The sequence below is a fragment of the Pavona decussata genome, unplaced genomic scaffold (assembly GCF_977016875.1).
Source record: "Pavona decussata unplaced genomic scaffold, jaPavDecu1.1 SCAFFOLD_61, whole genome shotgun sequence".
NCBI classification, from domain to species: Eukaryota; Metazoa; Cnidaria; class Anthozoa; order Scleractinia; family Agariciidae; genus Pavona; species Pavona decussata.
Window position 1 is genome coordinate 1,757,680 of NW_028145482.1, and position 25,861 is coordinate 1,783,540.

A 25,861-nucleotide genomic window follows, 5' to 3' on the forward strand; every position below is an offset into this window, starting at 1 on the left:
TTTGAGAACATTTCTTTGTCTGCAGTTACGGATGTGTTCAATTATTTGTCTTCGTTAAAATTTCTAACCGAGAAAAAAAACGCACTTGTGAACTTCGACGAAGGGCATCGGTTGAATCCGAAACACCTTCGGAAAAGGGTCCGTCGCCAATTACCCACAAAGCCCTGCGGGTTTCTCAAAAACAAGATGGCGGCAAAATCTGCACTACTTTTGCTTGTAATCATTGTCGCTTTGTTTTTTCACTTCATTCCTGTAAAAACAGAAAAATCTTTTGACAGATTTCTGAAGAGTGACCACACAAACAACTGGGCTGTCCTGGTAAGAATAAAGCGACTGATAACTTGGTAATCGTTTGTTCCACGAGATCGACACTTAGGAATTGATGCGATCCATATCAAAAGTGGCGTCTATATTATGACACAGCTATCATATCAAATTACTATGAACAACATCTTGCATATAAATATGATGGCTGCAATAAAACAGCAGAAGAAGTTAGCATGGTGCTATATGTGACCTCCAAACTTTCTTGTTTTTAGGTGTGTACCTCTCGGTTCTGGTTCAACTATCGCCATGTGGCTAACGTTCTCTCCATGTACAGAAGTGTGAAAAGACTCGGAATTCCTGACAGGTGAAATGTTTAAATCACTATTCAGAATTAGGTTGCCAGTAGACTAGTCTGCAGAATCTCTTAAGGTGCAGTTCTATACCGAAATGTAGCAACCAGCAGACTGGCGAACAGACCATGCTGACAGCCATCAGGGGTCTAGACATCCAGAGTTTTCTTGAAGGGGCATTTCCCAAGCAGAATCATTAATCAACTCATAAGCAGCACATAACATTAACTTGGTCCGGAAAATTCCATTCCATTCAGCCGTTCCTACTTGGGTTCAGTTTGGACGACGTAAGTTGATTGTATTATTTCGGTTTACAAGAAAACCTGTGAATGGAATGGGTTTGTTTTCAAGTTGCTGGCAGTTACCCGGAAAATACAAATTCTCCTTGGTAACTAAATTTTCGAAAAATTCAAACTGCCCCATTTGGCCAAATGGAAAGCATCTCATGTGTACATCTGACAGGTGCATGAAGTTACTATTCCCATAACGGTATGATATAAAGTTAAAATAAAATGTTACAGACCTTACCAATGCTACCTCTTTGGAATTATTTCCTCTGTTCCAAGTCACTGTAAAATATTAAGTGAAATAAAATTACAGTAGTTTTGGCGAGTAATTGAACTTCTTGTTTTGTTTTAGTCACATTATTGTTATGCTGGCTGACGACATGGCCTGTAATGCCCGAAATCCAAGACCTGGTAAGGCTCAAAATATTCTACCAGCATTTTAAAATAATCGTCACGTAGGATTGCCACAAGGCTGTTGTTGAGCTTTGGAGTCACAAGTTCTATAAGGAATGTAAACAGTCACTTTCAATGTGTTGTATACCAGAATAAGCTACTACTGACAACCTTAATATTGTTGTCTTAACCTGATTAGTTATCTCAGGGAAATAAAGGTGGACAAGTGCTGTCATTATCTTAGAATGGTTTTTTTGCTTACAGACACATACTAAGTTAGAGTCACCTTAACTGACTTTGGGCATTCATTACTATTTTTAACTCCTCTCTTTAATGCAAATATTGTTTCTGTTTTGGTAAAACAGGGCTCTTTTTATATTAAATGGATAAGGGCCGGGTTAGTTTCCAAAGATGCTGTTGTGCTGCATCAGTAGGGGGTAGAAATGAATGTTTGTTTCAATAATAATTTTTAAACAACAGAATTGATAGCTAAAGGTAATTTGGCCACTGTGAAGCGATTCAAGTGCAGTGATGTTTCGAGTGTAAGCCCTTCGTCAGAGCAAGTCCTGACAAAGGGATAACACTCAAAATGTCAGCACTCAAATTACTTTATGGTGGCCAAATTACTCTATCAACTCAGTATATAAAATCAACACCCTTTTTCTTAGCCCGGTGCAGAAATATGTGTTGTTCTGTACCCTTTATCTTGTATCAAACCTACCCCCCAAAATCTACATCTTTGAGGAGCAAATGGGAATAAATACGACCATACCAAAATGCACACACTCCTTCGTTATTCGTCCAGTACTATAAAAAGCTGTTAAACTTCTCAGCGTAATGTTATCTCTCATGTTAAAGGTTCTTACTGTTATAAATTACAAACCAGCACATTAAATGGGGCCTATGTCAGTGTAATAAAACTTTCCCCATTCCAAAATGCACACACTCGTTCTTTAATTTTTAGTCCAGTACTATAAAAGCTGTTTTAAAAAAAAGTTGTCAGCGTAATGTTATCTCTCATCTTAAAGGTTCTCATTGTTATAAATTTACAGGGACGGTGTTCAATAATGCAAACCAGCACATTAATGTTTATGGTGACGATATTGAAGTAGATTACAGAGGATATGAGGTACATATGGTTTTATTTGATGGTAATTTATAAGCTGGCTTTAAATGAAATAGTAAAGAGGAAAGCTGCAAATTGGTGATGACAATGCCAATGATAAATAAACACTACAAGTTTATATACAGTCAACTCTCGCCTTACAGACACCTCGCTATTACAGACACTCTGACAATACATACAGCAGTTTAATCCCCAGCAAAAATTAATTATAGACATTTGACTGAATTAAATTCCCGCTATTACAGACTTTGCTATTAAGGATGCTAACTTACGATACTGAGGGTATCTGCAATAAAGGAAGTTAACTGTACTGAGGCTCTGCCAAGGGCTTTTAAACGTTATGGTCTTTTAACGCTAAGTGATTGTTAAATTATTTATCATATGTCTGACTTGCAGGTAACAGTGGAGAATTTTATAAGAATTTTGACAGGTAAACATGATTTTAAAACACTGATTATTTTTGCCATTTTTATGTGAAACTCTTATCTTCCTGTGACCCTTCAGAATAGCTGTCAAATTTATTCTGAAATTGTGTGATGGAATAGTTCTCTCTTTTCATTTAACATAATAATTATTATTTCTTGTTATACAACAGGGCGCCTGCCATCCAGTGTTCCAAGATCCAAGCGACTACTTTCAGATGAGAGAAGTAACATTCTTGTCTACATGACAGGTTGGTCAATACCATACAAAAATAATTAACTATTATTCCACGAGCGTGCATTGGATATGAGATGATAGATAGCCAACGAGGCGCATAGCGCCGAGTTGGCTATAATCATCCCATATCCAACATGAGACAAATCCGCCCAAAAAAAAAAACAGCCCAACATTCGACATAAGGCGGTTAAGCCCCCAGCCCTTCAATTGTTTTATTAAAAACAATCAAGAAATATTGCTAGATTTTGCTGATTTCACTTTGCAAGAACACTGAGAAGACAACTTAATGGTCTCTATTTCTCGGGCCTGGTATAATGGCTCATATACCATGGCCACTAAGCCAATCAAATCATTCGAATTGCATTATACAATGATCCAGTTTTTAATAATAATTATTATTACTGTACATGTCAACCGAGTTTTTAATAACTGTTTATGAATTACTGATAACAAATTCATTGTATCAAAATAATTGTTACAGGTCATGGTGGTGATGGATTTCTCAAGTTTCAGGATGCTGAAGAGATTACAAGTATTGAACTTGCAGACGCCTTTGAGCAAATGTGGCAAAAAAGACGGTTAGTAGTCCAGTCATTTTTAAATAAAACACATACTCAGTTATTTCCTGTGTAGTCTACATTTGGTTATTTATTCAATTATTTATTCATTTTGAGCGTTGTCAAGTGCTGATAGAGAGTGTCAAGAGCTGATAGAGAAGGCAAAAGGAGGACAAAATATCGGACTGCCTGTTTTCTCTCTGGGGAGTGGGGAATAGAGTTCCAAAATATCCCAAAGGAATTTTAAACTTACCTGATCCTCTTTCGCCATGTGGCATACAAGACCTCCAATACATCCCTTCACTGTTCCCTGTAATTTACAGGTAATCTTTGTTGCTTCATCCCAAGTAAAAGCCCAATCTTCCTTTTCATTCTGTGTCAACTGCCTGAAAGGAATTTTATACTGAGGCTAACATTCCATGGGGAGTTATGTGTAAATGTTCTTACAACAACAACTTTTTTCTACCCCCACAGAGCACTCAGGGTTGTTTTTAAAAGCAGGGACCCAGGTACTGGTACCTGTATACTCTGAACACAGTATCTGCCTTTGAAGTTAAGATATTGAAAAGGACAAACCAAAGAAGTCTCATGGGTACCCGCCTACTTAGAATCCTACACCCTCCTAATTCTTAAATTAATGAAACCCCTGAGCACTATATTTATATTATGTCTAGTCTCACTAGTCTGTTATTTTATCTCTTTGTCACTCAGGTACAACGAAGTTTTCTTGATTGTGGATACATGTCAAGCTTATTCCATGACACAGAAGCTCTACTCACCCAACATTCTGGCTGTAGGCAGTAGTTTAGTTGGAGAAGATTCACTTTCAGTGAGTACACCATAGAATTCGGAAGGCAACAACTCCTCCCCCAATGTATTTCTTCTGACTCCCTAGGAATATTGCATCACCAAGGGAGTCTGTAGGTTTTCAAGTGACATCATAGTATTCCATGGTTGTGTTTTCTTGTTTCACCCTTTAAGCCCTAACAATGATCAGCATCAAATTTCTCCTTGTGATATCAATGCTTATTCAACCCCTGAGGACATGAGAATTAAGAATATGATCACCCATGGTGAATTTTCTTGATATTTTAATTACTTCTCCCCAGTACTTTTATAAGAAAAGTATAGGGACAGCATACATGTAGGAGAATTTATTCTTTGATATCAGGGGTTCAAGGGTTAAAACAAATCACAATCTATTTTAGCAGTCCGCAATTAATGGCTAACATGGCTACTTTGTGAACGTTGCAGTCCCTTCAGAGGTCTGCTAATTCCAAACAACATGGTCCATTACCTATGGAATTTTAGGATATCTAGGTTAACAATAAACAATCCCAATATAATGTTTGTTGCCACAGCACATTTTTGAGAGGGTGACAAACCAACCTCCTATGAAAAAAATGTTACTACAGTAGAACCTCAATTTTATGATATGGCAAGGGAACAGCAAAATCATATCATTAAATCAGGATGCTGTTGTTAACTAACTCCCGATTTATAAATTACTTTTGATGGGACACAGAATGTTGATCGTTAAATCGCGAATATCGTAAGATCGAAGATCGTAAAATCGGGGTTCCGCTGTAATGATATTGGCAGGAATTTTGCATAATAATGTTTTTAACCCCGTGATTAAAAGAGCCACTACTTTAATCTATAGTTAGCCTGTGAAATTATTTTCTAGCAGCAAAAATTGCTCTGTTTGTTGTGTTAGTTCTAATTGTCCAGTACTGTTCAGTAATTTTCTTTTCTTTTTTTAATTCCTAAATATTAGCATCATGAGGACCCAGCCATTGGAGTGCATGTGATTGACAGGTACACGTATTACGTGCTTCAGTTTTTGGAAGGTGTCACTCCTGACAGCAAAGCTACAGTGCAAGATTTGGTAGGAATTTGACATTCACCCTATTTACATATTAAAAGTAAAAAGGTTATCCTTTGGGCATGTTACCTTGAAACACCATCAAATCACTGAGTTTCCCATGCATTTCTTCATGAACTATCAGACCATTCATTGCTCAGAGCTTGAAAACCTAGTTCAGTTGTAACAATACCCCTAAGCTACATAAAATGCGATATATTGTAGTTTTGTGATCAATGTAGAATCCAGGGACCAGATTTAAAAAACCGTTGTAAGTTAACAAAAGTCTATTGTTAGCCCACAATAGACTATTGTCGAGAAACAAATAGCTAAGATGCATCTTAACTTAGAACGGTTTCTTGAATATATTTTTGTGGGCCTTAAAAAGGCACTTTATTATAATTTATTATTATACTGTCCAGGGGTATCATTATTAAGGGCCGGGCACTGAACAAATTGACCATCTTTTTACACGACTTTTCTTAACTACTTTCAGCATCTTAACCAAGTTTCTCCATCACAGAACAAATCCACGTTAACTTCCATGCTCAGGTGTACTCACCTCCCGCCTGCCTGTTCAAAATATTAATCGATATTAATGAGACTCCTGCATGTCTCAGCGTTTTGCCCAGACTTTGAAATGAAGGGCTGAGGGCAGAAGTTCGTACCAGAGAAACTGTTATTGAAACACAAGGTGTGACAACTGTTTCCTTCTAGTGCGGTTGTATGTCCTTCCAAATTTAAATAAGTGTCTCTTGATTATACTGTAAAAATTCTAAGAAATGTTTTTGATGCTTTTCCAGTTCAGTTACACCACACCAAATCTAGTGATATCTACTCCAGGAGTGAGGTCAGATTTGTTCAGAAGGGATCCTAAAAAGGTATCGTGTTTATTTTACATTAACGGTGATTCATAACTTGTATAGTTATTATACACACAAACCTTTGCTAATTGGTGACCTCTCATCATACCTACCTCTCTGGTAACAACCACCTGTCACCTGGAGCAGTGATGTTATGTCCAGGCTACCAAACAAGAAATAGCATACAATTTCTTTTTTTTTTTTTTCTTTTTTGCACTAGAAGAAGGGGAAGTGGTAACTGTCAGTAACTGGATAAAGGCGTTATAACACCAGGCAATTTGTCTTGCAACTAGTCTCGCAATTTCGTTGCGCCGTTGCTTCACAAGTTGCACAAAACGTTGCGTAGTGTACCATACCCTGAAATAAAGTTGTCTCGCAATGTTTTTGCTGCAGTCACCGTTTGCACGAAAGAGAGACAACTTCTACTTTTCGTAACGATTGCGGCAACAACAAAAAATTGCGAGACATGTTCATTTTAGGCCATATTACACTAGGCAACGATTCGTGCGACTTGTATCGCAATAAAATTGTGAGGCAAATTGCAAGAAAAATTGGCCAGCGTAACAGCACCTTAAGGAATGTGGCTCTTTCTGTTTGCCTGGTAGCGTAGCTCGACATTTTTAATTGCCTCCCAAAATCAATGATTGGACAGGTGCTGGAAAATCCAGCACCTTGACTGATATTCAGTAGTGTACTAAGTTGATATCAAATTTGAAGCGTTTCAATGTTTTCTCTCCATTTCAGGTGCTGGTAACCGATTTCTTTGGCAGTGTCCACATGGTTGAGATGACAAACTCCTCTACTATGGACATTGTGCAGGAGGAAAGTGTGTGCAGGTACGTTTGGGTTCAGGAAAGGTCATCTCCCTGAGAGGATGCTAGCTAACGCAGCGGCTGAGTCCGAGACCAGATTGAAACATTATTACCGTGAAGTTCGCAAAGAGCCCCCACTCCACGCTTGAAAGTAACAATAAAATTGGGGGAGGGGAGGGCAGAAGGAGCGAGATCTCTTTCCCCCCCCCTCCCCCCCCCCACCTCTCTCTCTCAAGAGAGCTTGCTCGCAGGCTAGATAGACTAGAGGCGATTTTCCTGCGCTCTTTCGTGTCTCACCCACATCCACTATTCCTGTGAAAAATAACAGACTACTCCGGGACTTGGCAATAATGACCACGATCGCTCTCCATTTTGTCCAATTTTCCGTTCAAACGATAGAAATACAATTCAGTGGATCGTACGAATCCACTGGAAATTTCCGGAACAAGCGGACGAACTTCGGAGGAAGTCCATTTTTTTTCGTTTCCACTTGTTGCAAAATATTTATTTCTGCTGCTCGCACCGACAGAAAATATTAAGTGCAGACTCAAAACAATTCTGCACTCTACAGAAAGTTCTTAATTCAAATTTTTCTGATAAAACAGCAACCAGTCGCGGCTGTTGAAATAAGACAAGCAAAGTCAACTAACTTATCTCCGTTAACTCAAGAAGTTTCAATTTCCTCGTCAAAACTGTCAGAAATTAAGAGCAATACAATATCTTCGTGCACCATCTCGCTATCAGTTTCCACATTTGGAACTGAACTCGATTCTCATTGCCTGGATAGAAAAAAAACCTTTCTATTTCGTAAGTGTTCTAGACTACAAGCAGTCCCATGTTTTTCTTACGGAAAGTAAAACGAGCGATCCACGCGGGAGGCAATTTTCGCGCGCGCGCGCGAGGTTCACTCGCTTTACTATCCGTAAGAAAAACGTGGGACTGCTTGTAGTCTTTAGGTGTTCGGAATTTCAAAGCGCCCCATGGTTTCATTCGATATCTTGTGATGCAGGCATGTAACACGTTTGATACGCCAACTGTGGCAATATCATGATCTACTTCTACCCTTACTGTGTTTCAATGTTGTTTAAAACAGTGTTCAAAGATGACGTTCAATTTTAACACATGCTAAACTTTTGTGGGTAAAAGGTTGAAGGATGCGTTTTTGTCTTTACAGGGGAGAGTCCTGCCCAGTTCTAGAGACAAGTGAAAATTATGAATCGTCAGAGAAACGTGGCTTACGTGAACAGTTTCCTAAGGCGATAAAGAAGGTACAGTAGACTAAGATACTCTTTTTTCTGTTTTTGTGCGGGCATTGTATTGGTCAGTGGGATTCTCCCCTTCTGGACAGGATTCTAAACCATCGCAACGCTTTGATTGGTCTTGTGCACGATGTGTAAGGGTTTCGGGTTACACACACAGGGCTCCCACAGAAACTGTGTCACCAGTTGCAGTTTCGAAGTACAAGGGAAGCTATGGGGAACACTGAAAGGTTCGTATTAACGAGAAACATCGTGAAGAATATTTACACTTAAGATCAAACTAAACGTTAACTTGCGCCCGTCGTTGTTATTGATGTACTGTTTGAATACAAAAGGTTAGTTACGCAACAGTACTTACGGTTCATCTTAACTTAAGAGGGCTTCAAAACTGCGATAAAGGAGTTAGTTTCTATAGAAACTGTGGTGCGGATTCGGTGTGGAAATGTTGGTCAAACCCATAGCGGAGGGAACCAATCAGAAAGCTGGAAAATTATTATCCAGAGATACAAATTTACCAGTGGGTTTTATCGACAGAATTGATAAGGTAATTTGGTCACCGTAAAGAGATTAAATTTTTGACCCGCCCGAAACCGGCGACGCTGACCATAAGACCACTTCGCTCTAATGTACTATTGGAGAAAACTATGCAGTAATCATTGTCCATTTTACTTGTTATTTTATCAGCAAGAAAAGGAGACATGGAAATTTTCTAGGGAGTTCCTGATATCTGTGACGGTATTTGTGGTATTGGTTGGTGTGGCTTCATTGACATGAAAGACTACACGAGAAGAACAATGACGAGACCGACAACTCACGGCACATAAGAACGAACTGCTGGGCCCAACTTGCTTCTGTCCTGATACATAACAAGTTTAAACACCCTTGAGATGAGTTATGGTGCTGCTTGGAGACGCATGAAGAGTAAACTGAACGAAAAAAATGTCAATACAGAATTGAAGTTTTCCTACGCACGAACGTAAACAAAGGCAATGTGGTCGACATATGCTTGGCTGGTTCATGCGCACTCCCCAGACAATTAAATTGTACAGGTTTTCACGATGACATGTGCCCGCGCTAGCTGAGCGTTAATAGGGAGCTTAAGCAACGACGACGGCAACGGCAACGAAAACGTCACCTGAAAAAAATATCTTTATTCCGTCATTTGTGATTATATCCAGGAACCAAATTGGTAGGATTGGCGTACAAGTTAATTCACCGTCGTTCGTTCACGTTCTCCACAAAAACTTTAAATGTGGTCATTTCACGTTGTTGTTTTGCAGAGGACGGCAAAGAAATGTACCAAAATGTAAAACGCACGCACAGAGCGATTGTTTTTGCTCATTAAACCTATTGTTTTGCGGCGTTGTCGTTGCCGTCGCCGTCGTCGTTGCTTGAGCTCCCTATTGCACAAGAGTGGACAGCAGCTGGCCAAGAAACAGCTGCGAAGAACGCCGTAATAGTACTTAGTGTGATGATCTGACATTCTCTCTGAAATAGTTCATCACGATAAAATAATCGAGTTCTTTCTACCTTGGCGAATCTCTTGCTCAAACAGTTGTTCACTTTTGACCATTACAAAGATTCTTATTAGCAAACGTTTTCAACTTTCATTGTCTCGCTGTATTTCCGTCGATAAATTTTAAAAAATAAAGACGTTAAATACTGATATCGTTTTTTGTTTCATTCTGATGAAACATATGACAACTGAATCACGCCAGTTCATTTCATGAAGATGAATGACCGTTGTCTTCGTATGACGGAAGTATTTAGAGGGCACGAATATTGTTGTACAAGGGCTAAAACTTGTACGGAATCTTCTACCGACGCGGAATCTGAGGTGGTTCTATGGTTCCAAAGCGTTCACTTAAGGCTCGTTCCCAGGCCTCAAGTTGCTTATGTAGCGAACCGAGCTTGGCACCAAACACATCTTACCGAGAAACTCAACGGGTGACGCCACATTCAACAATAAATAAAGCTTTAATGAAACCATCAGTTGTGCGCCAAGGTTGACTGCCTACCGGGGGGAGTTTTCTTCTATTCCATGTTATCTTTTCGCAGGGCATACCGCACAAGACTTGACTTGCAATAACGAATCCCTGCTAATTGTCATCTTTTGCCACAAGGACACTATGAAATGCCAAGCCGCATCATTCCCCAAACCGTTGGCAATCACTTGCGTCGTCTCCATGACAGCCACTTGTACAGTTTCCATGGTGACTGGTACGGCATGACCCTTATTTCCGTGCTTTATTTCTGCTGTTAGCGATCTCTGATATCCTGGCAAGTACACTCTCCATCATGTCCAGTGAGTACAGGCCAGATTGCAGCGCCTGCAGCCGGACAGATAAAATGCACACAATTACTATTACAGTACTAAGTGCATTCTGTGTTCCGGCCTTCCAGGATTCAGAAGTCGTCGAAAATTTACCCCCTAATTGAGCGCAAACGAAGGAAAATGCTCTCAGTCACACCATTTTTACATTTTTTTAACTAGCAACATGAATGCCCTTTCGTTTGAAAGCGACAGCCCACACTAAAACTGCGTTTTTATTAGTCCGCTATTATCAAACCGTTGTCAAAAATCGCCGTTTTCAGGCGCTTCGATCATTATAGGGGAGACGCTAGGCTGACACGTATCGAAAGGAGCACAGGTGATAAAAGAGACCGGGCCTTGTTGAAGCAGGTTGTGAGCGTGAATTTAACTTTCCCCCTTCAGTAAAAAGGTTGGTAATCCGTAACATTTGTATGGTATGCGAAAGGGCATACTTTTTTTAAAAGAACCTCGCTTTCTTTCCACACTAAAACGTTAAGAAAGTTACTCATTGATGTGATTACCCCTACACTTCAACGATAAAACGTTAAGTAAAGTAAAGTTAAGTCTCCGTTTTCGCCTAAAACGATAGGTTTTCACTTTTTTAAAAGACTCCGCTAATACCTGCATGGCAGAGTTTGAGGGTTGACAGAAACACCGTATGCTAAAAAACGTTTGCGCGGGAACAAAACAAACCCGTAACGAGGATTTTGAACTCACCTCACACTGATCCCTGAGTGGCATCAGCTCCAGTGACTTACCATCCGGACTTTTGATATTAAATTCAATGTTATCTTTCTCTTTTTTACCTGGAAAATGAAAAAGATCGAGAAGTTACAATGGAACGTATACCTCGATTTAACGAACCTCTATGTAAGGAAGTCCTCGGTATAACGAACGATATTCTCCAGCCCGTCTTTAGAAATGTATGGAAAAGAACTTCGGTATAACGAACCAATTTCCCTCGTCCCTTGGCACTTCGTCAAATCGAGGATCCGCTGTATGTGGCAAAAGCATGCGTATCTGGCTGGATATTTCACTAACTTTCACGTTTCAGGGAATATTCCACCTTCATAGCTCATTCAACATGTGTGTAAGTGCATGTGCGCCCATTCTGCCTAATGCGTACGATGAAACTTTTTGCTGAAGCAATTGCGCGAAATCTAGGTTTGAGCCAATGCTATTTAACACTGGGGATGGTCTTGCCTCACAGGGTTACCCCCAGTAATGATTTTGGTCTTTTCCCCTGAAGCTTCGCTAGTAGTCAGCGTGTACACTGGTTAGCGAGATCAAGAGACAATGCGGAGTTAAGTTTCTTGTCTAGAAAAAACGGTATGACGCGGCCGGACCAATCTAGCCTCAAAGCAACAACAATCCGATCCTCCGATAGAACTGCCAGTCTCATTAGTCTTATTCGTACTGCAAAAAAGGGAGGCACGATGGTGTAGTGGTTCGGACTTTCGCTCGGAAGACGGTTGTTCGAGGCTAGGTTGATCTCTGGATTGTCTTGTTGTTTCCTTAGACAAGACACTTTTCCCTACAATGCTCCTCTTCACCCAGGTGTATAAATGTATACCGGCAACATACTGCTGGGGGTGGCCCTGTGGTGGACTAGCATTCCATCCGGAGGTGGGGGGAGGGGGTTGTAGCGATACTCAGTAGTCCTCGTCGAGCTCCGAACCTGTGGGACACTTGAGCTCCTAGTGCGACTTTATCTACTTTTACCTACTACAAAAATAGTCTTCCCTTCCTCCTCCCTGGATAGAATCCAAGTCCACTGCAGGGCTACCACCAACTATCACACCCCCTCCCCCCGCCCCCGGACCCCACTCCCTCAGCGTTTTGTTAGGTTTCCCACTGACATGCTGCGAAAGGCGCAATGGAAACCGTCTGAATGGACGAGCAAACGTACTTTTATTTCCTGCCATTTCGTCCTGTTTGCTCAGAAGTTCTGCTTGGTACTGTATCCTGCTTACTTTTAATGTCTCTCTCAAGGGCTCCAAGAAATTCTTCTCGACTGTTGTGAAGTTTTCCCAGACGGTAGTCTGTGATTAATGAGAACAAAACTGGTGAACAGCCAACGCACAATAAAAGGAATAGGGTGGAACTGTACTACGTCGCCATCTCATTCAAACAGTTGCCATGACCGTTTAGCGAACTGATAAAACAAAATTTAATTTTGCAAGTCTTTGGATCTCAATCTTTGTAATGAAGGGAACTACGCGGAAATTTAAAGGACCGTTTAAACTAGCGATCTTTGCGGTTTGTTTTGTTTCTGTTTGTTGTTCTTGTCGTTTTTGAGGCAATTCAGTTATAGGTGCCATTCAATGATAAAAAAGCAATGTCACAGTTGTGCTCAGCAGCACGAGCACAGGCTGGAGTGTATCATTTTGACGGGCTTATTCTAAAGTGTGAAAATTGTGGGCTTTTTTGAACTGAAAAATTCGAAGAACTGGCATGCAACACTGCTATCAAAATGACGCTTTCTTTTGCAAACTGATGGTCCGGCCGGCCAATCCTGACGAATGGAAAGCGCCCTCGCCAGACTGCACTTTAGAGATGAGCTACAGTTTAGTTTTCACCTTGTCAGACTCGTCTCTAAGAAGAATAAACCTCAAGCAGTTAAGAGCTCCCATGATCCTGTAAAAAGAACATATAACGATATAAAAATTACTAAAAACTGTTTACATTTAGGTTTCTGTTGCTGTGGCTAACTGAAAACCTGGGCCCAGTTGTTCAAAGACCGATTAAACTAATCTTAGATTAACGTGCACTTTAATCCCAGTTTAATGACTAACAATGGTTCTTCCAAAGATTTTTGTTCCTCAGTTTTCTCTTAGATTTGTCTATAACATTAGCTTAAAATTTCCTTTCAAATACCAATTTCAACGAGCGAGATGAAAACCTCGGTAACTGTTAATCGTAGATAAGCGTTTGTCGGCTTTCGAACAACCGAGCCCTGAGCTCACGAGATTCCAGATAGGGTTTGCTGTTTATTTGAGAAATAACCTTACTGGGGCGAACAGTTGCGCACAGATATGACTCCCGTGATGGAGCAGGCCATTTCGGAGTTGTTTTGAACCTCATTATGAAAGCGAGGCTTCGTGCATGGTTATTCCAATTAAGAGCGCGCGTTCTCATATTAAACAAGCGCGGAAATATTTTTCGATATTTCTGATTTCGTTTTGCAAGAACAACCAGGAGACAATTCAATGGTCGCTTTTTCTCGGGCACGGTATAATGGCTCATATACCATGGCCGCTAAACCAATAAAATCCCTGGAATTGCATTGTACAATGATCTGGTTTTTAATAACTTTTATTTTGAAAATTAAGTGTTCATTCATATGCAATTATCACACGGAAAACTTTGCCGTCAGTCCCGCTTTCGTAGCGATGTTCAAAGCAACTCGGAAATGGTCTCCTGTATGTTGGCTGCTTTCACTCTCCCCTCCCCTCTTCGCGGTTTATTCATCTTTTCGCTTAAATGGCCACCACATCTCCACTTGTCCTCCCTTTCCCTTTTTCTCTCAAAGGGAAGATTTCTATCACGTGCTTGTGCTTAAAGCCGTTACTCTGAGGTGAACGGACAGTAACAGTAACAAAACATAACTGATAAGTATTAGTCGCGTATACCTGTCAGTCTCTTGCACCAGATCCTTTTCGGTGCCTTCTTCAGAGGGGGGTTTAAGAACTAGCTGAAGTATTGACATGAGACGAGTACCTAGGAACCAGGCCTCCTCTGCTGTGGACTAAACACAAATATGGCATGAAGTGTATTCAAATGACAAGTCTCTCAAAACTTTCCCCTGTGTCACTAAAGCACGACCCTACATCATGACTGCTGACATGAACGTCAAGATGGCATTTTTACAATTTACCATCTCGGAAGTCTTTGTGGATGTTTTCCATCAAAAAATAAACATATATAAAGTGGGTCTCATTTTTCATAACTACACGAAATTCCAGTTCAATTAGGTTTATGTAAGGGGATCTCTTTGGTGTTTTATTACAATTATTCTAAACCTGTGAGCAGCTACCCTTCCTTCCTCCAGGAAAACATGCTCACAAAGCACCAAGAGGAAGATTTCTAGTGAATTCTTCCACGATTTTTGCATAAAACAACGGAAGAACTTGAAAACGTTGGCTATTTTTTTTTCCAAGTTGCAATCCATTCTCATCCTGGCCATTTGTTGCCAACAACATTGATGGTTTCAGCGCGCTACTAATACCAACCTTTAACAAAACTGGACGACTATTTCTAGATTCACATTGGGACCAGTGTGTCATTTGGCTATTCAAAGTGTTACTAAAAATAGCCGACATATTCCTTTAAACCCTGTGACCAGAATCTCTCAGTCGTGACAAGAAAAATGCCAGGGACAAAAAGCACAATTGGCGATTTCTTGTAGTCAGTATCTCACAGGTGTCATTTTTAATTAATCAATCAATCAATTAATTAATTATGCAAATTTATATAGCGCATAATTCCATGACGAGTTGATCAAATGCGCTTACAGTATGGGGACACCCTCCAGATCGCCGGAATTGGAATATGGAAATGTTGTTCAATCTAAGAAAATTTGTACAAGAACTTGGTATACAATCAAATATAAGTCTTGTAGTTCAGCTCAGCGTACTAAAAAGAAAAAAGATTTTATTCTTACGCAAAGTGCTTGGTTCACTTGCTCTTTGAGGAGATAAATCAACAAACCCGCAACTCCAGCGTGATGGCAGTCTTTAAGAGTGGTGCTGTAGGGAATTGAAAATGTATCAATCATCAACAAATCGCCCGTTGTAAGAAGTAGGCCTGCGCCAGTTCAAAAGCTCTATTTTCACTGAACCCTAATAACCTGCAGCTGTGTTGTTTTTAGGGTTAGGAATTGCCTTGTCCCTGTACGGCTTTCTCCCGGGCCCTCACGATCAATCCGTTTCGGTGACGTAGACGACGCTGTGGCCACGTGACCCAAAACAGATTGACCGAGATTAAAAACACATAGAGGCCTAGGAACTAGGTCAGGTTAGGATCATTGTTCTGTTGTTCCTTCTTTTCTTCTCTTGACCAATAATGTGAGACGTTACAAACGGTGCAGATCGCTTTGTAATGGGTAAATGTAATGGGTATACTAATTCAATTTGTCACGAGCATTGGGCTATAATCAGGGAAAAGAAGTAAGTCCATTATTCCCAATCGAAGTTGTTCCAGAGATCCTCTGCACATCGGTCAGATGCTCCATCCACTGAGCTAGAGGGAGAGTCGGGGCCTAGTTTGTCGCGATTGGTACCAGCTGGATGTTTTTCATTCTCGTTTTGATTGGTTTATGGCTTGTTGTGATTGGTAAGATGTGTGGTTACGGCAATAACGAGAAACATCGTAGTGTACTTACTACAATACTCCATACTGGCTTCTTGTGTCTAGTTTAGAAACGAGATTTGGGAAGATACGAACAGCTTTTAACCTCTGTAAAGCAAAACAAAAATGATAACAATGAATAATAAAAGACTTCATGGAAGGATTTTCTCTTTCAACTTGAGTCCAGGGAATAAGAAAATTTTAAGATCAAAACTAAAGGCGAAAAAAGCAGAAAGCAGAACAGGGTATACGCCTACCAGTTTCTTTGAGGAACACATTGTCATGACATTGACGAGAGCCTGAAAAAAAGGTAAACAGACACAAAAAAATGAATTACGAAGGGGGGGGGGAGGGGGGCTTTGAAATTAAAGGATGAACTGTGAAATGGAAACTTGAGATTGCGAACCTTTACAGTATCGGTTACATCTTTGAACTCATTCTGTCCATACTCCAAACATTTCTCTTTTAATCTTGTAGACAATACATCTAAGAGTTCCTGTGGATAAAATATTTCCGTCTTAGTAGAAAGCACAGTAAAAGAGCAGTTGATCAGAACACACGATCTGCTTCGCAAACTTAATGATTCATCACCATCGTCCTCATGACACACCCGAGTAGAGTGTAAGGCCACTCACGATTGACAATAATCAAAATGAATGAACTCCACCACTAAACTAAACAAACAGTGACCAATTCTTATCCTTGGTTTCAGAAGTTCGTTACTTCCAGTAGCCTTTGCGTTCAAATCTTTACAATAGAGCATTTCCGAGTTGCTTCGAACCTCATTATGAAAGCGAGGCTAAGTGCAAAAAATTAGGTTTCATTCATATGCAAACAAAAGTAATTTTCATATGTTCACAGCAACTCAGAAATGGCCTATTAAAATATTTGGCCAAATCGTAAATGTAGTGAAATTAGGCTTTTCTGACACTAGCCTGCATAGCAAGCATTACCGTTGGAGTTTTGTGCCTTTTTCGCTTTTTGACTACGGGTAAGCGTTTCCTCCCTCTCTCCTCTCCCCTTCCTCCGTTTTTTCGCTCTCGTCCCAATTCCCGCGTGTTCAAACAGCGAAAAACGCACCAAACCACAAGGAAATGCTTGCTACGCGGCTATGCTAATATAGGTTTCAATGTAAGAGACTTGCTAATACAGACTCCCCTTAGCAGTCATCAAACAACTTGCTGAAACTTGGACAACACTCCTGGAGGCGTTTAAAGTAATAAATGATTTCCCGGTTCCCTCACTGTGGACTTGGCACAAGTCAGCCAGCAAAGGACATGAGTGGCGAAGCCGTGAGACGAGCGACGGAATCGCAAAATTTAAGAAATTTAAGGAATTTAAGAAAGTCTTGGTTTCCACCTGTGTATCTGTATCCGTTTGCATCAGTGATACCATTACAAAATCTTTCATCGGTACGCTTCATACTGGTGCGAATTCAACCTGGTATCTTTATTCTATCGATATTCTCATTCCGGTACGAAACCTCAATCTGGAGTTTTGAGTGTTTTGTAACAAAACAAGGCTAACACTCATAAAAATGGTGAGAAATTGTGAGACAAGTTACAAGAACAATTACCTAGTGTAACAACGCATCAAGATTCACGCAGTCTACATTGTGGTGGGTTTATACGTTGGGTAGAAATTAACTGGTAACAATTAAAAACGGGTACCGTTTTTAATTGTTACCAGTTAATTTCTACCCAACATATAAACTCACCACAATGTAGACTGCGTGAATCTTGATGCGTTGTTACACTAGGTAATTGTAAATGAACTCTGGTAGAGAACTTGTTTGAAATCCTCCTGAGTTCCTATCTGTGTTATTTCGCTTGGTAATGCGCAGACTCTTGCAGACATCATACGTTATTTTCCATAGTTTTTTTACGTCTGGAAAATAACTTAGAAGATTTCAGGAATTTCGAACTCTACACAGACCCAAATACAGATAAACTGTACTAGAATTGCTAGCAATGGGAATTAAATGACGAGACTCACAAAATACACACCAAACCCTTGAATATGGCATGATGCTCTGTTCTGCAAAGCAAGTAGGAACAGAGAGTTAAAGACACTAGTGTAAGATCCTGAATAGAGTGGGATCAAAGTCTAGCTAAAGAACAGTTCCTTCAGATAGAACTACAAACTTTTCTAAATGAAGAGTTGTCTCCTGGTCTAGCTGCTCTCAAGAACAGTTCCTGAAGACAGACTAGTGACTAGATACAGGATGAAAAGTTGGATAAAAGTCAGTTTTGCGTGTAAGCTTAAGGCAAGTTTACACATACCGAATTATCAACCCAGTTAGTAGGTTCAATCACATCATTTGGTTCATTTATGTTACAATTTGAGGGGCTGGATTTCTTTTACAGTTGGCATAGCACAGGATGAAAATCATCCTAGTACAAAAAATCCGTAGCACTGATACAGACTTTTTAAAATCGGGTTGAACTTCATCTGCTCGTTCATTCTCTTTCTTAAATTGGGGCCAAATCAGCCGATTTTTTTTACAATATTGTTATGCAGATTTATAGTACACATTAAATTTCACTCACCTACTCAGAAGACAGAAAACATATTTCATATTAACTCGCAATAAATACTTGAAGCTGGGTAATCAAAAGCAAAAGAAAAGGTTAAATTAAGAAAAAAAAGCGCTTTGAATATTTCCTGCCTTTATTATAATATTAAAGGAAAGTTGTAGACGTTAACAGGCTAATAAGAGTGACAAGAATGTCCTGATGAACACACTTGATTGCAAACATTTTTTGTACAAACATAAACACCTTGCCCCGGTTATTCAAAGAGCAAATAACTTTATCCAGGGGGTAAGTCGCTATCCAGCAGATAAAATGCATTGGTTGGAGTACATTTTATTCCTTTGCAATAAAAACCTATGATTATGAACAAGATTTCCGGTTTTATCCCAAAATGTACCACAAAGCAGTGGATAAAACAAATATAGAGCAATGTTTTCTAAAGTAATTCAAGGCCACAAGCAAAAATTCCGGTGAATTATCTGAGCTAAAACAACAAAAAAGCAATCTGAAAAGTCATTCGGGTTGATTATGCTCCCAGCCCTTCATATGAGTATCTATTTCAGTTGTGAGCATATTATTTACTACTTATTGGCACTGTCTAATTTATAATTACCTAAAAACAGCAGGAAAATTCATGTTTCCCATCTCCTCAACAAGCAACAAGTAAACAAAACAGCTTAGACCAAGAACAGGAAACATCGTCTTTTCTTTAAAGAAAAAGGAGATAGGAAGACAAAAAAATCTGTTTTAGAGTAAGTGGTATTAAACATGCTTTCAATTGAAGGGTTGCAAGTATAACCAGTTTCAATCGTTTTAGCTCAGATTTACCAGAATTTTTCCATGCGGCCTTTGCCTCCCTCAGGAATCGCTGTTCCAATGTTTTATCCCCTGATTTGCACTTTGTTTTATGATAAAAATGGAAATCTTGCCCACAATCATATTAGCGTTTTATTGTAAATGAAGCGCAAAGCAGCAGAAGGAATTCAAGGCGACATGCAAAAATTCAGGTGAATATGAGCTACACTGTAAAACAACAAAAAGCAATCTGAAAAGTCATTTGGGTTGGTTATGCTCTCAGCCCTTGTGTTAGGACATTTTGATTTGTGATTGAGTACATTTATTCACATCATATAAAAGCACTTTCGACTGAATTACATGTTCTATTTACAATACCAATATCCCTATCAATCTATATACAACAAAACCAAAAAAAGAACAGGCCAAAAAGAACAAGGAAAAAAAAGAAGAGGAAAATAAGGAAAAAATGGCCATGTTGTACCTGATTTACAAACTCAAGCCAAAGATCAGACACCAAACACACAAATTCTGTATATTAGCTACACCACAAATGCATCTTAATGTTCATATTCATCAACAACCTTCAGTTGGCAAAACAAACTCATTTTAGGCAAGTCAATCAAAGGAAAAAATTGGCAAAACAGGAAAAAACTATATCATTTCAATTCACAGCTATCCTTTTTAAAATCAAGTATTTCTTTTGTCTTTTCTTTGACAATTATTGGTGAGTTTTACAAAGTAACATATCGCCTTATACTGGTCTCCACCAGCCTCAACAAGCAACAGCTACCATCAGGTGGAGCAGCTTCTCTAAACATACCAATACTAAATAAAGAAGTTTTTGCCCCTGTTATTAAATTTGTATTATTCACCTTGTTCCTCTTCAATGTCTTCTTCCAAACTTTTTTCCTCACCAGTTGAATTGCCAGCTATTGACGTTTTTCCCTCCTCAGACATTTGCTCAGTTTTCCATACATATTCCATGAGATAAACTGACACATATGAATCACTAGTCATCTGGATAAATTGCTGTAGGTAGAAAATATATGTGAGGTGAGTCCAGTGCTCAGATCTCATACATGAACCACAAAGAGGCCTCTTAGGAATCAAGAACAGCAGCTGCAGCATTGGAAGATGGTCAATTTATGATTTTTTGAATGCTGTTGACATATTTTGCTGTCAATTACTGGGGCAGCCAATGGTCTCTTTAAAAGGAGTGTCACAAAAATTTAATAAGAAATAAAAATAAATGGGGATTTCAGTGGCACATCCACTGTTTTCTGGTTGAATTGAAATAAATTTCATGGACCTCACAGTCTCAACTTTTTTAAGAAACCATCTCAGGGTCATGATGTCCTTTGCAAGGCTGAGAAAGTCCCAGACTGGTGTAACAAATGTTAATCTCACCAAGTCTTGGATCCACCATTCAACACCACTATTTTTCAACAAATCAAAGGCACCTTTCTCCACAATCACATGGGCACCTTCAGACCTTTCCCCCCACCCCCAGCCCCCTTCACAAGGCAAACAGCAAGTGACAGAAAAAAGGCACTTGACCATCATTTTATTGTAGTTGTGATGCCCTTAGTCATTTTCCATTTCTTTACATTTAGGCCAGTAGAACTATTCAGTACTGGTATATAATTATTTGAGAAAACGCACACAGGAAGCTGATGTTTGTCGTAAACGTAATGCATAATCTCTCCATTAAAAATAAGAACCCCAAAATGGCCAGGTACAATCTAGGCTTAGTTCCTAATATCCCAAAATATAGCCTAGTTCGAAATAACTTACTGTTATATATTTTCTCAAAAGCCCTTGAAAACATCCCAAAAAATATCTCCAGTATGCATCACACTTTTTGTGAAAGAAACAAACTGGCTGCTGATTACCATAATTTCTTGTGCAAATGGCCTGTATGGTGACACCAATGAAGCTAGAGTGTTCACTGGATTTGATTCCTGATCATCTTCACCTTCACACTCACTGTCAATCATTTCTTTAGGTTCTTTTGCTAGATCCATGAAAACCAGAGGATAATCCAGCAGTTGAATTAAGCTATAGAAATGCAACAAAAATAAATAAATATTAGGACAAATTTATTAATTTTTAACATAATTTTTTGTTGTGAAAGAAATGTTATGTGTTAAGCCTAGTGAATAAAATACTGATAGATGTACTGTATTTTGAGCTAAAACAACAAAATGTAATCTAAATTAAAAGCTCTTTCTGTTGGTTATATTTGTTAAAAATATTTGTAAATTTATTTTGCAAGCTTATTGTATTAACGCAAAACACCATGAGGAGGCCTCTTCGCTATAACCCCTATGGTTTCTTGAGACCTTCTTGCCACAGTTCATTTTTCATCCTGCTTATTCTTTTCAACCTCCTTCTCCTTATTATTTGACTTCTAAGCTAATTGTTCACACAATTTACAAGCAACTTTCTCATTACCTCTATTTTAATAAACAATTTATAATCTCATTGTGATAACAATTTGGTGGCAAAGAATAAATAAAATTTAATAATAATTAAATAAATAAAAAATAAAATAATACACATGGCCCTTCAATTATTGTTACACACCATTTGAGGATCTCCTGCTGCAAGCTGGTGATGTATGAGCGAGAGCAAGGCTAACAAATAAAGTGATCATTAATACAATACAAACAGAATAAACAATACTGTCTGCCAATATATAACAGCTGCAGAAAAGCTAAGTAAACAAAAGAATATATTGTGTAGTGCCTTTGAGCAGCAGAAGAGGTTTAACTCAGCAGAAAGTTGTGTCATACATTCAGAAGCATATTTTTATGAGTCAGTATTCATTATTTGAAACCACTGGATGTATGATAGACTTGTTTATTATGATTAAATACCAAGCCGGAAATGTCAGTCTAGCCCTGCCCATATAAGCTGCGGTACCGTGAGTGAAGTCATTTGTAACGATTGTTGCCACCTGGCAGCAGCGAGTTTTTGCATTACATATGATCTTTTTTTTTTCAATGGCATCATTTGAATTCAAAATCTGGTGCGCGGCAAATTGACTAAAAAAGGATAAGATAAGACATATGACACCTGGCAAGTAACTTTACTCAGCCATAGTATAAATCTAGGCTTTCAACAATAATGTGTCTGTTATGAATGATCAGGAAGACAAGAGCATACATATGTTAATTATACTCTGAGGACACTTAAGATTTGTCAGAACTCAGGCCAGCCAGACCGGTCAGTTCATACATGGAATGTACCATGTTTTATGGAAGAGTGTATACCATTTTCTGAGTGATTATTTTTCATGATTTTGCAGCAACATCCCTTCAAAATGGTGCATTCAATTTACAGACTAGGTGGTCTGAAAGGCCAGTTCTGGCAAATGGAAAGCACTCTAGGTCACTGTCTAAAAAGAAATTTTGATTCAAATTTCACAATTGCCAGGTATCTTACCTCTGCAGAACAGGAAGGCTGCATGTTTACCTCTTCTATCAGTGGCCTCAGAAAGTCCACCACACGCTCCAAGGCTGACTCCATAACAAGTCTGTTCCTACCCTCTTCCCTCTTCAACTTGCTACAAGTCAATTCATCTGACAGTTGAACACTTTTGATCTGTCGTATAATGCATGGCAACACCATACTGACACATTTCAACTTTTTCTCCTTTAACCTTTTGATTGCTGGTAATAAAAATGGAGATTAAACAAATCCATCATTTTACCACATTCAGCTTCAATGAAAAAATGGCAATAGTAACAGTGATCCTTAAATACTACATGGAGGCCCAAACTGTAAACTGAACTAACGGTATCTCCCCACTCATGGCAAATAACACTGAGCAAGATTTTAAACCCCAACACAATTTATTACAATTTTTTTTTCTCATATGAAATCGTAACCAAAAAATCCACCGGGTCTTCCTTTTAGAGTAAGTACAAATGCCCACCCACCCACCCACTCTTCACAAAATTCTGTAAATCAGAGGCTTCTTTCCAACAGCACAAACAACACTTAAAAGAAAAATACATGTAAGCGCCACAAAATGTGCAGTTCCAGAAAATATCCATACGTTCCCCACAGGTTTTTTTGTTTTGCCCCTCCCCACCCCCACTCCCCCAGGAAATTCCAGTTTACCTTCATACTTTGCTTCTAAAATTTTGGCTTTAAGACCCCCTCCCCCTAGGATTGAGGATGTGACTGTGATGTGGGGCAAGCCTCAAGAAACAAAACAAACATTAATAAAGAATCAGAGGTTACTCCAGATTCATGGAGGTACTTTACCAAGAGTTTGACTTACCTGTTTTGAGTGTGTCCAACAGAACCATAAACTTTTCCAAATGGAATGTGCTTGCTGAGTCCAGTTGTTCTAACACTCCAATGCAGACCTCCTTTGCACTGCATGTCTGCCAAATATTCAAGCATCAACAAGATGAATAAATCAAAGAAACAATAACAAGATCACGTACACTGTAGACAATGATTTGATTTCTTTAATAATTACAGCACTCTATAAAACTCCATAAACATTAACGTTAACTCTTAAGAAACATTTTGTTGTAATAGACCCTAAATATACTAAAATGAACTAAATTTAAAAATAAAACTCTAGATTCAAAGTAAATAGTGAGTATTTGAAGCCCTTGGAGAATAATCTATACTACAGTATAGTATAACATACTGTACAAGAACTATATTGCATCTTAGTTTGTTTTTTTGTTGTGTTAGCTCAGATTTACCAGATGTTTTCATGTTGCCTTTTGGTTTGGGTCAAGAAAAAAATACTTTGTTCTCAGTGGTTATATTTCTTAAACAAAAAGAATTTAATTGCTGCTAACCTCCGCAATAATCTTGAGAATTCTGTTACACTCTTCCACGCCATCTAATTCAATACCATATGTTTGAGAAATGATTCCAACAAGTTCCCAACCAACAAATTCCAAAGCACCCTGTAGTAAAAAAAAGATGGGAAATTAAATGTGCTGTCACACCAGGCAATTTTTCTTACAACTTGCCTCGCAATTTCATTGCCCCATTGTGGCCAAGTTGCACAAATCACTACCTAGTGTTACAAGCCCTGATATGAACATGTCTCACAGCGGTTTTGTTGCAATAACCATTGAGAGGAGTAGAATGGACTTCTACTTCTCCCAAATATTGCGGCAACAAAAAAATTGTGAGACGTGTTCATTTCAGGGCATGTTACACTAGGCAATGATATGTGCAACTTGTGTCGCAACAAAATTGCAAGACAAGTTGCAAGAAAAATTGCCTAGTGTAACAGCGCCTTAACTTATAATTTTATATTGAGGTTAAACACTCCAGAGAGAAACATTGAGTTGTATAATGTGCTTACAAGTTTGTTAACTGCTTGAAGAGGGGTTCAAGGGTCATTTATTCCTTAGAATTTTTTTTTTTTTTTTTTTTGGGGGGGGGGGGGGGGGACTGACCTCATCTATTAAAGGGAAGGGGACCAGAAGGTATAATATTAACAGTATGGTCAGATATGCGGTTGTTCATATCGAACAAATAAAGCACAGAGTGACAAGGTTCATGCAAAACAGTAAGCTAAGAAAAATGGAAAGATTGCTGTACAGCTCCATACATCAATAAATTCTGCATTCAACTGTTTCCACACTTTCCCTCAAGCTCAAAAACGACAATCATGAACAGTGCTTGAGTCAGAAATGGAAACATATTCTTTAATATGGAGCTATGTGGAAATCTTGGGAAAATAACAAAAAACTGAACAGGAGAGTGTTTCATATAGGGTGTACCTCTACACTCCCTGGAATTCATTTCTTGGAACTGAATGAAGAACAAAAGCGCAATACATTTATCATATCTTTCTAACTTTCTTGGCACATTATAGTCTACCAATTACTCTGGTCATTACATAAGCACAACTTACTGACTTAACTTATTAAACTTAAACTATCTTAAAAACAAAATTAAATTTGCTACTGTGAATCAAACCTTATGTTCGGGGCGAGTTAAACAGTCCACAAATTCTTTCCACTTGCTATTTTCAATGCATTTCTGCGCCGCTACCAAGATGAGGTGTGTGTTGGGCTCTTCTCCACGCTACAGAAATAAATGATTTAGCCAACCATTCAAGCTTTTACTTAAACGCATGAAAGAAAGACTTACAAACTGCAATAAACTTTCGTGTAGCTCTTCAAGAGCATCGTCCGCCATGTTTGAATTACGATAGATACTTCGTGTATCATACAATTTAGTGTACCGTAATCGTGCCGCTGACCAGTTGTATAAAAATCGAGGCTCGTCGGAAGGAAGGAGAAAGAACTGACAATCGCCTGTAAAATTCTTCTTTTTCAGGGACTTCATATGAAGTGCATATGTAAATGGAAAAGAGGCAGTAAAAAGGATTGTGACTCCAGTCGTTAGATACAGTGTCATAGCCGCTGTGTGGGCAT

The 25,861-nt window shown here is 39.0% G+C and overlaps 2 protein-coding genes across 2 annotated transcripts; one reads left to right on the forward strand and one right to left on the reverse strand.

The window, feature by feature from the left end:
- The first annotated feature begins 35 nt into the window (after positions 1-35).
- LOC146479014 (GPI-anchor transamidase-like) lies at positions 36-10,104 on the forward strand. Its single transcript, XM_085111276.1, has 13 exons — positions 36-318; positions 540-631; positions 1,257-1,315; positions 2,350-2,426; positions 2,820-2,853; positions 3,019-3,096; positions 3,565-3,661; positions 4,352-4,469; positions 5,418-5,528; positions 6,308-6,385; positions 7,112-7,203; positions 8,354-8,447; positions 9,123-10,104. Exons 1-13 carry the CDS (start codon positions 187-189, stop codon positions 9,210-9,212), a joined length of 1,152 nt encoding a protein of 383 aa, XP_084967402.1. The 5' UTR covers positions 36-186; the 3' UTR covers positions 9,213-10,104.
- On the reverse strand, positions 9,045-25,844 carry LOC146479015 (glomulin-like). The gene is made up of 20 exons (XM_085111274.1): positions 25,575-25,844; positions 25,401-25,508; positions 24,263-24,373; positions 23,725-23,830; positions 22,881-23,107; positions 22,020-22,069; positions 21,326-21,491; positions 20,306-20,462; positions 19,249-19,342; positions 18,651-18,704; positions 18,108-18,138; positions 16,508-16,597; positions 16,359-16,400; positions 16,136-16,209; positions 15,416-15,500; positions 14,385-14,500; positions 13,332-13,389; positions 12,662-12,794; positions 11,470-11,558; positions 9,045-10,768 (listed from the first exon to the last, which is right to left on the reverse strand). The coding sequence occupies exons 1-20, from the start codon at positions 25,842-25,844 to the stop codon at positions 10,673-10,675; spliced, it is 2,157 nt and encodes a 718-aa protein (XP_084967400.1). The 3' UTR covers positions 9,045-10,672.
- Between the last annotated feature and the right edge of the window lie 17 nt (positions 25,845-25,861).